This window comes from Ascidiella aspersa, chromosome 1, assembly GCF_963924565.1.
Source record: "Ascidiella aspersa chromosome 1, kaAscAspe10.2, whole genome shotgun sequence".
Classification (NCBI taxonomy): domain Eukaryota; kingdom Metazoa; phylum Chordata; class Ascidiacea; order Phlebobranchia; family Ascidiidae; genus Ascidiella; species Ascidiella aspersa.
This window is the reverse complement of record NC_139447.1, coordinates 19,694,332-19,709,793: the sequence shown is the minus strand read 5'-3', so window position 1 is coordinate 19,709,793 and position 15,462 is coordinate 19,694,332. Positions and strand designations below refer to the sequence as shown.

The 15,462-nt window shown below is 35.2% G+C and overlaps 1 protein-coding gene and 1 pseudogene across 2 annotated transcripts in view; one reads left to right on the top strand and one right to left on the bottom strand.

The window, feature by feature from the left end:
- Positions 1-15,462, top strand: part of LOC146168186 (hepatocyte growth factor-regulated tyrosine kinase substrate-like) — a 72,887-nt gene that overhangs the window by 5,104 nt on the left and 52,321 nt on the right. For both annotated transcript variants that reach the window (XM_083390951.1, XM_083390950.1), the window contains exon 2: positions 12,978-13,141. In XM_083390951.1, coding sequence (XP_083247077.1) covers positions 12,978-13,141 — 164 coding nt within the window. The remainder of the gene's footprint in view (positions 1-12,977; positions 13,142-15,462) is intronic.
- On the bottom strand, positions 8,034-8,674 carry LOC146168188 (uncharacterized; annotated as a pseudogene).

Genomic DNA, 15,462 nt, shown 5'->3' with positions numbered 1-15,462 from the left:
TTGAGGTACTATATTTACAAATCCTTGCAAAATAATGATCATGATTGTGTACTTCATTACTGGAGATCGAATTTTAGGGAAAAAACAACTTTTAATTCTGTTTCTTTTGTAAAAAAAAAGTGCTAAAGTACCCAAAAATAGTAGCGGTAACACTGGTGACATCAATTAATAGCAAAAACCTCAGCTAACATATTCAAAAGTATTTGTAATAAAAAAATCTTCCATAAGTTAACATTCTAAACAACTTATATTTGAAGCAGTTGTGTAAACTGCAATGCATAACTACTAGGGATGTTCAAAGTAGAATCCCAAGGTATTCTAGAATAATAGTTTTCGAATCTAGAATAACGAATCCAGAATAGCGAATCCTAGTATAATTTTATTAAGTTATTCAACCTCGATTTTGTTTGGGGAAGGGATTATTCTTAATCTACCCTACAGGGCAGGGCCTACAATCACAGCAATAAATCGCCCAAACAATTTTCTAACATGTGTACATTATAATAAAAAAAACTCTCTCATATGTTTAACATTCTTAACAACTGTCATTTGAAGCAGTTGTGTAAACTGTAATATGTCAACTGTCCAGGTTGTTGCCAAAACTTTTATTTTTGCCAATAGTGAGTACAATGCAACACTGTACACAGAAGTCTTAAGCAATTCGGTCCTGTTTTTTCAAGCACTGTTGGGTCTAAGGGCTTATTTTTTTACTAACGTGATCTGTTATGCAGTCAAATAATGTACTGCAAAGAATACAAAGTTACTATTGACTTAACGAATTCTTGACAATTACACTGCGCATAACTGCATAACCTCGCTGAATATTGGCCTAAAGTTGACCTTAAGTAACCCTATAGCGCATTTTGTGGATGGCCAGCACGTTTTACAACGTAATGTTACTTTTGCAACTTAACGCATTTAGGGAAATTGCGAACTCCGCACCTGGCATTACACATTAGTCGCTTGCCCAATAACGCTTGATTGACACTTAATTATTAGACGAACGTTATCGCGAGACGCGAAGTAATTGGTCGCCCGAAAAACGCTGACACTGCACTACCAGGTTACATTTAAAGCAAGCACTATAAATGTGTCGCCAGCGACAGGCCAACTTACCACACGCGTTTGTACAATTAGGCGCAACAATCCGCGGTAAAACATTAAATTATATCGGTTCCAATTACCCGAAATAAACGGCAGAATTGGATTCGAATTCCATCTGGATTCGAATCCAAGGATTCGATATTCTACTTTGAGCATCCCTAATAACTACATAAAAAAAAAAACATAAAAATTTTGCCCATAAAGTGAGTACAATATAACTACATGAACTCTTAAGCAATTCATTCTGTTCAATAAAACATTGTTGTATTTTATTTCTACTTTACTATAAATGTGATAGTGATTTTGAAGGTCCATATACTCCCAAAAATTTACATGGAATGTATTTACATTTTGTGCCAGGCATTCTGTCAGTCAATTTGTCAAGGTTTAGTCCAATGGTGTCCAACCTGCGCCCATCGGCCGTCAATGCATAATTGTGCGACCGTTAACCTGTATTTTAATAAACTTGTGTTGGTGGCCGTGTCTGTGCTGTCATGCGTTAATGGTTGATATGCTAAATGCAAATTAGAATTTTTTACGACTTTAGGGAGTGCAGTTAAATCAGTGAGCTAAGCTCTTTCGCTACATTCTCAGTGAACATATTTCTTTGTTTGCGTTAAAAAAACTTGATTTCATTGATAGATTGATGCACAAAGAAATCAGAGCAAGAGATGTGTAACAATCTGATTGGTGCTGCCACGTAAAGAAAAAATAAGAATTGATGATACATATTTAACTGCTACGCAGGCATGTGTTATGCGAGTTTTTGAGTGGAATTATGGCAAAACTGTGGAACAGTTTTAGCGATAGTTATAGAAAGCCTTGTGTTTAAACCAATTAGATTGTTTGAGTGCATCTAAACTGTTATTGAGCAAATTGCGAGAGAATACATGGAGGATTAAATGGCCACACACACAAAAATTTCTGTATTTTGTTAATTACAAAAAAAACAAAAAATATTAAATAATAAACCATAGACAGTATAGCTGGCGACCATACATTGGTACAAACTTGCGTTTCACCTCATGCTAAAATTGGAACTTTGAGACAGGTCTAAAATTAGACGGGGGTTTTTATGTTATAGGCCAGCCAGAGATCCGTCTACAATTGCTAGTCATCTGATTGGCTAAGAGCATTGTGAGCAGGGTTGGATCCAGAGGGGGCATCTGGCCATGCTCCCTAAAAAATATTTTTTTTGGCAAATTTTTATGCAATTATTTTGCGCTTCGCACAAACTTCTATTTTTATTGTGTTTTAGTCCTTTTGAAGTAAATCCGTTAATATCAAAGGTGCTATGTATATCATGGCATATTGCGCCGCATTACTAATAAAATCCAAGTTTTTTGTTCAAGAAGAACATAAATGCCTGTGTTTATAATAATATGCGATTCTTTTATGTGCTTAAGGCCTATTTTGATTGAATTCAAAGTTTTGCCAAATTTAAACCTAGTAAACGCATTTTTTTGTGCTTTTAATCTGCATTTCGGTTCTGTGTTTTCCTACGAGTTTGTTACACAACAAAACATTTAGTATGAATTATGTTATGACGTCTAGTTTTGACAACTTTTTGAGGGGAACACGCAATAAGACCTAAAAGGCAACACTACCTAAAGCTGAAAATCTATAAAACCATAGTAATAAGACCAACGACATAATACAGCCAAATACGCAGTAATATCCAGTACAGCATAAGATTAAAATCGTCTGAATAGGACCTAAATCTGTCGAAATAAGGCCTAAATTCATCGGAATAAGTCCTGAATTCATCGGAACAAGGCCTAAATTTATCAGAAGAAGTCCTAAATGGCCCCTATAACGCCGATCGGGGTAATCAGACTTGTATTGGCCATTTTGGTGACTACGTTTGGACGCCCTAGTCTGACCGCGCCGTTAAGGCGCCGCTGTTTTGGCACCGGATTTTTGGTCCTGTTTGGGGTTATTTGTGGGTAATGGGTGGGGCTAGAAAATGGGTTAGAGTTAAAAATATTAGGGGAGTTAGTGATGTACTTAGGGGTGGGTGGGGTTTGGGGTTAGTTATAGTGTTGTTTAGGCCTGATTCTGACCTTGTAGGTCTTATTCCGACAGATTTAGGACTTATTCCGATATAGACGGTACTAATACCATCAGGTATTAGTCCTATTTTGGCCTTATTCTGAATTGTGTTTTATTCTGACGTTGGTGTCGTTCTTTCTCGGTCTTCTGGCTGGAGTCCCTTTTTGAGTCATCCCTTAAAAAATTTAACTGGCGGCCGAGAGAAAAAAAAAATAATTTTTACAGTCTTTTATTCGAGTTGTACTTTCAAAAATATTACTAAACTACTTCAAAGCTATGCATGTACAAAAAAGTGCCCAAATGAGTTTTATTCAAACTACATATGTACATACTGTAGGGTTACCATACGTCAGGATTTTTCCCGACATGACAATTTAGTGTTAAAATTAGCGCCAGGAAAAAATGACAAAATCTGTTTATATGTCCGGGATTTAACTGTGCTGTATAAAATATATCGCTAATAGATTCACAATTGCAAACGATATTTGTTAATACCAAAATTTGTTGTTTGCACTCTTTAACTCGTCAGTGCAAATACTGTACATTGTTACGTCACACACTACCAAGTTTATTGGTTTTTAATCATTTTGTTTTCGCTTTTGAAAATAGTTGTTGCGTATTGCGTTCGATTTCAGTAAGCTCAGTTGGAAACTTTTACTCATGTATCCTTGTGCCTAGGCGTTTTTTTGTGCCTAGGCGTTTTTTTGTGCCTAGGCGTTTTTTTGTGCCTAGGCGTTTTTTTGTGCCTAGGTGTTTTTTGTGCCTAGGCGTGGAAAGTACCTTTTAAGGATAAGTATCTAACACAGTGGTCGGCAACCTACGGCCCGCGGGCCGGATTCAGCCCGCTAATGTAATTCATTTGGTCTTTGACAAACTAGACACGAGCCGGTTGGTTTACGTTTAGTTGCTGTTTTTGAACTAGATCAGCGCTTCTTCATTGTTGCGCCGTGAAAGGCAGTACGTCACGGACAAACAGAAAACGTATTTAAAAATATTGGACATATATTTTTTAACCATTTTTGTTGTTGTTGAAAATGTAATAAAAACTTGCAAGAAATTTAAAAGAATTGCCGTTATACCAAAAAAAAATGGTTCGCAAGGTGTGCCCTGGCTTAAAAATGTTAACAAATACTCAACTTGATTAACTAAGTTATAGCGTTTCCTCAAAGTAGTTATATTACACTTTTCATTAGTAGTATGCATGGAGACGTGTGAACTCCAATTTTAAACCAAGCAAACGCTTTATTTTCGCTCTTTGCGCCTTTTGCCCCTCCGAGACCTTTCTGAGTTTGGTTTTGGCCCGCGACTAAAAAAAGGTTGCCGCCCCCTGATCTGACATAACCCCTACATGGTAATCATCAAACAAAATGTAACCGTTGAAACGGACACTTTTTTTAGGACAAAGAGTTCTCGTCTTAACCATGCATATTCTTCTTCGACTTCCTTTTCCAGTACAAATGAAAAGTTAATATTGCTGATATTTGATGTGGTCCAATTATGCACCTCTGTTTGGATTTGCATATGTTGTTTTCCAATTGTTGGCAGACTTGCCCGACCAGCCAATCTTTTTACAGTTCCACCCAACCCGTCATATGGTCCTTTGCCATGTGAAGTAGTAAAAAATTCCATTGAGCATATAAATTAAAGTGTTGTTTGTGACACATTGGATTTAGGAAGTTTTTTCTGTTTTTATATTGTCCAGCAGCACCATCTGTAAAGAACACTCATTTTTGAACAATGGGATTTTTTTGTTTTTAGGAAGTCTGAGTACTAAAGGTTAAAGAACTCTGTGATTCACTTTCTGCTGTAACAAAACTTTCAGAGACAGATACAGTTAGTAAAACAATGCGACAATGATGACAGAGTTTTTTTCCTGGCACCACATCAAAAGATGAATGTTGCAAACAATACCTCAATAGATATTTCTCTAACATTTTTAATAATTTTTTTATGTGCTTACTGAATAGGTCACAACAAGCTTTGGTATGATTTGCATAATGTTTTAAATACTTTCTTGTATGGCCACACACAGGTTTGTGAGATTGCCTGTGAGTGCACATCTTCTTCTTATAATTTCAAGCTGGTCAGCTGTTAATTCAGAAATTGGCTCTTAACTAGAAGTTGCTAAATCACAATTTTCATTTAACAATAATCCAATATCACAGTTCATTTTACAGATTACCAAAAAAATATATGTTTAGGCTTTACAACTCTACAAGCCATTATAAGTTACTATTGTCACTAGTTGCTGTTGAACTGCCTGTCAGCACAGCTTATAAATGATACCTTATTTAATCATTATTTTATAACAAAGAGTCTCCAACATAATTTTTCATTTTAACCCTTTTTCCTTATTCTTTATAACAATTTTTTTTTGGCAAATGCAACTTTCGTTTTTTATTACTGCAGATACATAACATATTTTTATAAATATATGCGACAAAATACCACAAAAGTGGTGATGTTTTATGAAAAAAAAGTAATTAAACAAGTTTTCTGAAATCTTATTTTTATGTCACGAGTCATCCGATTACCCCCAGAAACTTCAAGTACAAAATCACCTATAATATTTTTTAAGGCAAATAATTATAACCAAATCAGTAGCGTGCTATACATTCTCACCTTTCTTTTGATATATTATAAAAGTTTTTGCCATTTAACAGTCAAAAGTTATTATTAAAACAATGCTAAAACTATGCCATCATGTGGAAATTATGCAAAAACTCCCTGTGTCATTACTCCTACATTTTTCGTCATTACTCCTACATTTCTCGACCGATTAGGCTGAAATTTGGTTAATCCCACTTTAATGACAACTACTTTATTCGTGTTAAATTTCAATAATATTGAAAGAGGGTCATGTCTTATGGGTGTGTTGATTTTATGGTTTGACTCATTTCCGTTGTGAAGTAGCACACTCTTCAAACCTTTTTTTGAGCTGTTAATGATAAACCTTCATTCTTCTGGTTTATATTCAATTAGATCCATGGCTGAAAGATGCCCTTTGATGTTTTTACAGTACACAAAATTATCTTGAGAAAAAATTGCATTACCATTTCTTGTCTGTCCTGGTAAAACGTTAGGTTTGTTGCCGTATCAAGAATGTTATGATCACTGAGAGGACAAGCCAGAACTTCAAACCTATGTTACCCACTTTAACCTATTTACATAAGCTTTAACAGCTGCAGAGGCATAACTTTATTGCCTAGCAACAGGCGAGTTACTAAAAAAATACAATAACCCCTGATTCTGCAATTATTATTATGTGCTGCTTTTAATTTTTTTTTTAAAGTTTAATAATGTGTTAACTGTTTCTAAATCATTTTTTTGTGCTGAACCCAAAAATACTAGCAGTTTATTTCCATCAGGTCAAAAGTTTTTTTTTTATCATCTGTTTACATATTCTAGAAGTCAGCTACCAACTGGTCAAACACAGTGTCATTTTTTTATTAGAAGGAAGTTTTTACATTTTATACATCTATTTTAAATACAGCAGAGACACACAACAAACTCCTACTACTAACCAACAAGGCTCCCCAAAACATATTTTTTGCTTAATGGCACTAAACGTGACGATACAGATGACATTAATACACACACTTTATTTATGCTGACAAAAACTTTCGCTTTAAAGATTCTCTTCTATGTGTGGAATTTGGAAGATCTCTCTTTAGACACCAACAGTAATCAGCCAGCATGTTTACGTCCCAGTATCCTTGGCACCTTTCTTCCACCTGGTGCAGGTCTTGGTGGAATCCCTCTCCCTGTTCTTTACTGTAGTCACCAAACCTGTCAGGAAAGTAATCCAGATGCGAACTCCGGAAGTGCATTTTCACAGACATCTTGAATCCAAGACATTAAAAGCTTTTAAGCAGCTCTTTAACTTGTTCTTTGTAGTTAGGGCTTCTATGCTTTCCAAGGAAGTTTGAAACTACTATTCTGAATGCCGTCCATGCCCTTTTTTCTGATGCTCTCATGTGTGGAGTAAAATATTTGTCTTTAATTAGCTAACGGATCTGTGGCCCATTAAAGACTCCTGCTCGTAGCTTTGCTTCAGATATAAGGGGAAACTTCATTTGCAAGAACTTGAAGGTTTGACCATCTTTATCAAATGCCTTTGTATAGTTTTTCATGAGACCATGTTTAATGTGAAGATCAACTAAGTAAGAAATATTTAACATTTTTAATACCGGGTGTGGAACTTGTTCTAGTTGGCCAGCTAACGTGTGCGTAGTGGTGATTGTCAGCCCTGGAGTCCCAAAGACACGAAAAACATGGATGTTTATAACCAGCCTGTAATCGAAGAAGTATTGAAATCATTTTTAGGTCACCACATAATTACCATTTGTGTTGGCAATACTAAAGAGATTTTAACAGGAATTTCATGACTTCATAGCATTCTGTAAGCTTCACTGAATGTCCAACAGGAAAAGAACCAATTTTATTGCCATTGTGTAGTAAAACTGCTTTCAAACTCTTTACAGATGAGTCCAAAAACAATCGCCATTCCGCTAAAATATAGGGTATGCCTAAAGCTAATATTATTTTGAAAACATCTTGACAGGATTTTAAGGAAAGCTCTTTGTCATAATTGAAATATTTTCTAAACTCTTTATCCCTATTCCGATACCAGAAATATGTGGTGTGTGAAGCAAGCAGGGCTAGGCTGACCAATAGAACAAATAATAGAGTTATGAATATTCTCAATAATATAAATATCTCTCGGCACCTTTAAGTATTAGAAATGGCAAATTTATTTTAGCAGAAATCGTAACTTTACAAATGTTTATAGTTTGAACAACCGTAATTCTTCAGGGCAATATATTTGTAGCTTGACAAATATAGATGAAAAAGCTTTAACCACATTAGTCGCGATCTTAGGAGCTACGTAGATATTTGGTTAGATTTAAATCTTGTGTAAGGTCATTTAATTCAAGCTTTGTTAGGGGCTTCGGTTGGTTTGTCATTTCCTCTGCATCCGACATATCTTGTTCACTTGGTTCGCTCTCTGTAGATGATAAACATTCCATTTCAGTTATTTCGTCAGGTGGTTCCAGGACGGGAATATAAGGGCCATGTGCTACTGGTTTTATGGCCGAGGGAACATCAGGGTTCTTCACATGATGCTTGTTATTCCGGTTTATTCCTAAAGTGAAAAATATTACTGTTACTCTTAATTCAAAATAAATTGAATAAATGTTTATTTACTGTAACTAGTAGGTTGGTCATGCAAAAATAGCAATCAGTGACATGGTCTTTTCCTTCTCTCCATACCATAGGAATGCCAAACGGAAGGCTTTTCTTTTTCTTGACACTCCATAATCTCAAACCCTCAACACATGTTTTGCAGCATATGTGCGGAGCAAAATCCTTGTCCTGATTGCATAATTTAATTCCAAAATATGCGTAGTATGCTTTCTTAATAAACTGCGTTTTTTTATTTGCTACTGTGAAGGGTGACTTTGCCACATATATAGCAGAACCTATCTGGCTCAATTTTGCACTTTCTCATTGCACTGTAAAAATAAAGCTAAATATTATAAAATAAACTTGTCTAACATGATGATATTAAGTGCACTGAAGTATTGACATAGCCAAATACAAAATAACCTAAACTCGTGATATCACTATTGTTTTATTAACTCACTAGACGAAATACCCGGCGTTGCCCAGGTTAAATAGAATATTTACCGGTTATTCGTAAGGTCTTCGTAAATGACATAAATAATGCAAACATATTTTTTTAAATGTCATAACAAATTTGCTTATGCCTAAACGTTTGAACTGAGTGTCACTAAATAGAAATTTCAAATCATGTGATGTGAAGTCGGTTAACTATAGCGCACAACACTTGGTTAAGCATGCAATACATCTTTTAAGTAACTAAAACCCGTGACGTTTTTCAATTGATAATAACTCCCCAAACGTAAAACTTTAGGTTGTAGCAGCAATTGCTTAGACTTGCTTGATAGCGTCATGTTCAAGCAAATGCGTAATCCCGGTGCTAAACTGCGTCAAACGTGAGAAAAATCCTCATTGTAAAAACAAATGCTTACTGTTAACTTTTGCAATAAACGCAATATTTCGCGAACTCTGCTAAGTATTGCTAGAAAACACATTGTAAGAAGTCATTAGGCTTTGGCCTCAATCACTATCGCTAACAAACGGCTTTAAAATAAAAATTCAATTCTTCGTAAATTTGCGAACCTAAATTTTACGCGTAAACAGGCATAAATAAGTTCCTAAACATAATAGTCTTAGTTGGAAACAATAAAATTTTACTTTATGAAGGAAATCTACTTAGTTTTATTTTTTTATTTCCCGGCAGGTAAATTAAACTTGGGCTATCTTTTACTTACTGCGACAACAGACGCGATATTTTGTGATCTCTGCCTAAATTTGGCATTGTTAAACTTAAATCTTTACTTGGAACGTTGCACACGTTTGTTAGCATAGTTTATAACAGTGGTTCTCAACCGGGGGTCCACGAAAAAAAAAAAAACTTCTAAATATACCTATATTAAATTAACTAACGCTGGCGCTTGGGATACATGCTTGAACACAATCTTGGTAACATTGTACCATGTTGTAAATCGCATTGAGTGTGACGTAACATTTCCATTGTGATGTAACACAACTATATTGTAAAATGACTGGGCGAACATGTTGCCACACACACACACACACACATCTCACAAACTTTCTCTTTTATTATGTAGATAATTAAATTCTCTTCTTTTTATGACATTACAAATTTGTATAGAAAGACACATAAACGTAATTTGCTAAAAAACTAGACCTGATGGGGAAAAATGGTTATCATTTTTGGAATCAGCATTAAAATGTGCACCAAGAACCGTGAACGCTTTATTAACCTCAAAATTGACACAGCACAGGTGGTTTTGCAGAAATGTATTCATTTGTGTTACGAGATGCAGTACAATGCTTTCATTGGTCCAACAGCCAGGCCACAATACACCCCTTTGTTGTTTATTACAGACCAGAAAGTTTAGATGTTCTAATATACTTTAACTTTGTAGTAATTTCAGACTGCTTGAAACATGACACAACAGCTGTGCATTGTTTCCAGAAACACCTGGTACAATTCCTTTAAGGCAACATTTCTATGAAACAACTACACTACTTTACTGAATGAGCAGCATCACAATATAAAAATAAGAAAAAGTTCATCAATTTGATAAATCACAGCAAAGACTTTGGAGTTGATGCAGAATTGAACTTTTTTTGTGCCATCTTATGGAAAGGGACCATGTGATGGGCTTGGTGGCACTGTTAAATGACTAGCTCAGGGGTCGGCAGCCCTTGGCACGAGATGATTTTTCAGGGCATGCTAAATGATTTAAGGGGCATGTTATATTAACCAGAGAAAGTGCAACCATTAAATCACTACTACATTATTAACATTATTATTACATCACTAACAATAGTGCGAACTAAATGGTTGCACACATTTCCAATTTGTGTCACAAATTGGTGTCTTGTCTGTTGTTTCAACATTATTTCTTGTGGGTGTTCATCTTGTTGTATACTACTAACCGATCATATCACAACATAAAGCCCTAAAATTGACGTGATGTTTACAGTGTTATAACAGGACAGTAAGCGGTGTGTTTATTTGCGACTGAGAATCCAAGCTAACAGTGAAACTGACAGTTAAAGACTTCTGGGTATGTAGGCTGAAAAGCGTCTAAGTATATTCCAAAATAGCGGGCACAGTATTGTGTTCGTGACAGTTTTTTTTTAGCAGGGTTAGGGTACGTTTACAGAATTTAACATATGAAATTAGGTTTAATGGCGTCGCCCAAGATACGTAATTTAGATATCAGATCATAGCACGGCTGTGGAGTCGGACTCGGGACTCGAGTAAGCCTCGGTAAAACTACAGGAGTCCAACGTGTGCGCATGAGCAGTACCAAATTTTGAAACTGATAACTGTAAATTTTTAAGGTGGAATAGCATATAGAGGCATATTTTCCATGACCCCTATAAGTGGATAGCTGAATATCCATCTTATTTTAGTTATGTAAATCGGCGAAATAGTAGAGTCTGAGCCAAACGTGTTATTCAATGAAATCGCACATTTGGCCGGAGTAAACCTTTGACCCAGGAAGAACAACACCGAGCAATAGAAACTCTTCAACTAAAGTTAAAAAACGAAGTCAATATAGTTACTTTTCTACTATTTTAAATTGTGTATTGCTGGTTTTAAGTGCAATATTTGCCATTTTTTTATTTAGGAACTGTATTTGTACATACTGTGGCAGAAAATTTGAAACAAAGAGTAAGTATTTAGTGCTCAGTAGGTGTACCACTTTTTGGCAAAATCCAAGAAGGCCATGCTTTATGGGTTGGTGATTTGATATGAAATCACTCTTGAAGTCTATTTTTTGGCTACACATATTTTTTTGTTATTTGACCAAGCTGCTGTTTATTAGCCGAATTGCTACAATAAACATTATTTATTTTAAAGATTAGAGCTGAGTTTGAGTTTGTTAAGATCTTAAATTTACTTCTAAGAGAAAATGTTCATTCACAAGTGAAATACAAGTAAAATATCCATGCTTCAGAAGTGGTAAAATTTGTATCAGAACCAGAATGTTCAGTTTGCCACCCAGACACTGTTAGCGCGGATTTAAAATCGCACAGCCATTCTGACAAACTGAAAAAACATGTAAATGAAAAAAGATCAGCCAGACTGCGTCATCATTGCACATTTATAATGAAAATTTGGGCAGCTAAAACTATTATACCAAGGTATTTTCATGCAGCACGCCATTGTTTTCCATCTTTTAATGTGAAAAATCTGTGACGTTTTAACATAACTTTGTGACGTCATCCCTGATTTTTTGTAAGGTCCCTGATCTGGAGTTGGTCAATTCAACCGCGGTAGATTTGTCAGGAATTTTGCGTCTCAAGATATGGCAACCGTAACATAGTGCCCAAATGACCTACTTGAGCTTTGTTTATACAAAAAAAAACTGCACAAATTGGATTTATTCAAACTGCATGCAAATGAAAATTGCTTTTTTTGGCTACATAGCAAACTACACTTGGCGAGTACATCACACAAACTACCAAGAGGAATTATGTCTCAAGCAAACATTTTTTCTGTCTGGGAGAAAGTTATTTTTTTTCTATTACAGAGCATTGTGACAACGATCGTTTGTGACTGCTTTTTCTTAAGCGAAACTATCCATAGTAATTATATTTTTTGCGGCTGGCAACAACTTTAATAAAATGTACCACTTTAAATGAATGTCTAGATTAGAAAGCAGTGTTTAGGTCAATAGGTTTTTTTGGGGGGCACCTGAGAAATGTTAAAAAAGAGAGGAACTGACAGCAACTGTCGGACGAACCATTTTTTTAGACATGTTTAAAAGCAAACAAGCTTGTTTGCAGTTTAAAAGGAAAATCTTTTTGAAAGTATACAGTTTTATAATCTTATATAAGCTTATATAAGTGAATCTACTTTTGTCTATTATACATAAAATAGTTATTTGACATAAAAATACCAAATTAAAAAATCAAGCACTGGAATTTAATAGAAAAATAATGTCCAAGTAAAAGTTAATGATGGCTTGTTAAGTATAATATGATAGTTATTTTCTAACAATAAATTGTGAGAAATAACTACCTTGGTTAGAAGTAAGGGGTCACAAGTTTTTAAGAGGAATCTTCTAAAAGTGATTCTTAACTCTTTCAAAGATTTTATCTGTCTTATGCTAGTCAACAGGTAAATAGATAAAAATTTTCAGCCAGCTGGACACACAAAAAAAAATGATCACAAATTTATTTTACAGAAAAGGCCACAAGCAACCTTCTGCTGGAACCTGATTGGGATAGCAATCTTCAATTATGTGACATGATTCGGGGTGGAGATATTAAAGCTAGAGATGCAGCTGTTATCATAAAGGGAAAGGTCTTGGAAGAAAAAAATCCACATGTTTTGTTTTTTGCTATAAATGTAGGTATTTTTTATTCTTTATCTGCGTCGTTTGATTGTTAATCTGTAATGCAAATTAGTCCTTATGTTTGTTGCTAGCAAACTATTTTTATATTTTGCACCTGTCTGCTCAAGAATGCCAGTGCAATTTGCTTCTGGTTGGAGCTTTTCAACCCACTTGCCCCTAGCAAAATTAGGTTGTTGGTATCACTCCTACTGTCAGCCTTAATTGTTGATCTGTGATAAACCATGTTTAACCTCAATGACTTACTTCCAACTATTTTGTTAAATTGCATGTGACAACAGCATGTACAACTACAACAATGAATTAACTACATGCATCGGACATGATTAAAAGTCCTGTGACACATTTACTACTTTGGTAACAGTCAAGACAGTTTTGAATTACGATAGGAAATGGTTGTTTCACTAAGCATTTGCTTGCTTTATGCCTTTTCACCCGATCCGTTAGAAATCAGTGCATTTCTAAGCAAAAAGGTCTACGACAATCAGGGCATCCAATGGCAGAAAATTCTAGACTTTTAGACCTTGAGGTCCTGGCAATGCACTGATTTGGACCTTTAGGTAAACTCCCGGCGAAGATAAATTAAAAATATTCATTAAAAGTTCAGAAAAGATAACAAAAAATATGAGATAGGATTAATAACACTTGACCCACCTAAACCCTAACGCTAACCCGAATCCTAACCCAAATAATGTACGTTATTTTAATAATTCTTTAAATTTCTGGGGAAAAAGGCCCAAACTCGGATGGTCATAAGATGGTTTCTCGTCCATTGTATTTAAGATTATTACGTCACAAATTGAGGTATTGGGGCCTGAAGCGTTATAAGTATTAAATTATCGCACATTATTTGGGTTAGGGCGCTGGTTAGCGTTTGGGTTTGGTTGGGTCAAGTATTGTTAAACTTAATTTTCTTATGCACATTTGTTAATGCAAATTAGTGCATTGTCCAAGACCTCAAAGTCTAAAAGTCGGACTTTTTGATCCTTTGAATGCACTGATTGTCGTAGACCTTTTTGCTTAGAACTGCACTGATTTCTGACGGATGGGGTGGCCTTTTAACCAATTAAAGTCTCTCGAAAACTACTTAAAACATAGATAAAACACTTTCTTTGTCAATATTGCAAACTTGTCAAGTGGCAAGGTGGTTCTTCTCAACTGGATAATGTTATACCATTTTCTTCTTAAATTAAAATTATAGCATAATAATAGAGTATGACTTGCTTGCTGCATCTAGTTTCGGGATGTTCAAAGAAGAATATTGAATTGGGATTTGTATCCAATTCTGCCGTTTGTTTCGGGTAATTGGAACCAATAAAATTTAAAGTTTACTGCCATGGTAGCGCCAAATTGTTGATATGCGAGTGGCAAGTTAAGATAAGGACTTTTGCTGTGGCGACACATTTATAGTACTTGCTTTAAATGTAACCTGGTAATGCAATGTTAGATTTTTTTCGGGTGATCAATTACTTTGCGTCTCGTGATAGCCTTTGCCTAATAATTAAGTGTCAATCAAGCGTTGTTGGCCGAGCGACTAACGTGTATTGCCAGGTGCATAGTTTGCCATTTTTTTAAGTACGTTAAATTGCAAAAGTAACATTCCTCAATAAAACGTGTGGGCGTAGGACAAAATGCGCTACAGGGTTACCTAAGGTCAACTTTAGGCCAATATTCAGCGAAGTTATGAACAGCCTAATCATCCAGTATTAGTTATAGCAATGGTAATTACAAAAAGTAGAACTGAGACACAACATGTTTTACAAAAACAGGAACGAATTGCTGAAGAGCTAAAAAGAGGTTATTGTGGTAGTATCGCATTGTACTCACTATATTGGGAAAAAAAAATTGGCAACAACCTGGACATGTATTACAGTTTACACAATTGCTTCAAATGACAGTTGTTAAGAATGTAAAACATTATGGAGATTATTGTTTTATTACAATATACACATGTTAGCAACTTGTTTTGCGATTTGTTTCTGTGATTGTGGGCCCTGTAGAGAATTTCAAGGTTAATCCTCTCCCAAGCAAAATCGAGGTTAAATAATTTTATAAAAATATACTAGGATTCAATATTCTTAATTCGTTATTCTAGAGAAACCTAAATTTCTATAATCCCTGGGATTTTACTTTGAACATCCCTAATGTAGTAACAGGGAAAAGGTATTGTTTTTTTAAATTATTTAGCCTTGATTTTGTTTGGGGGAGGGATTAATCTTAAAATACTGTTCACTATGTCTAGACTCCAGAACAAACCCCCACGCTATGCTCCATGTCCTAGGCATTTTAGGGCGGAATATGGCAGACGCTGTACCAA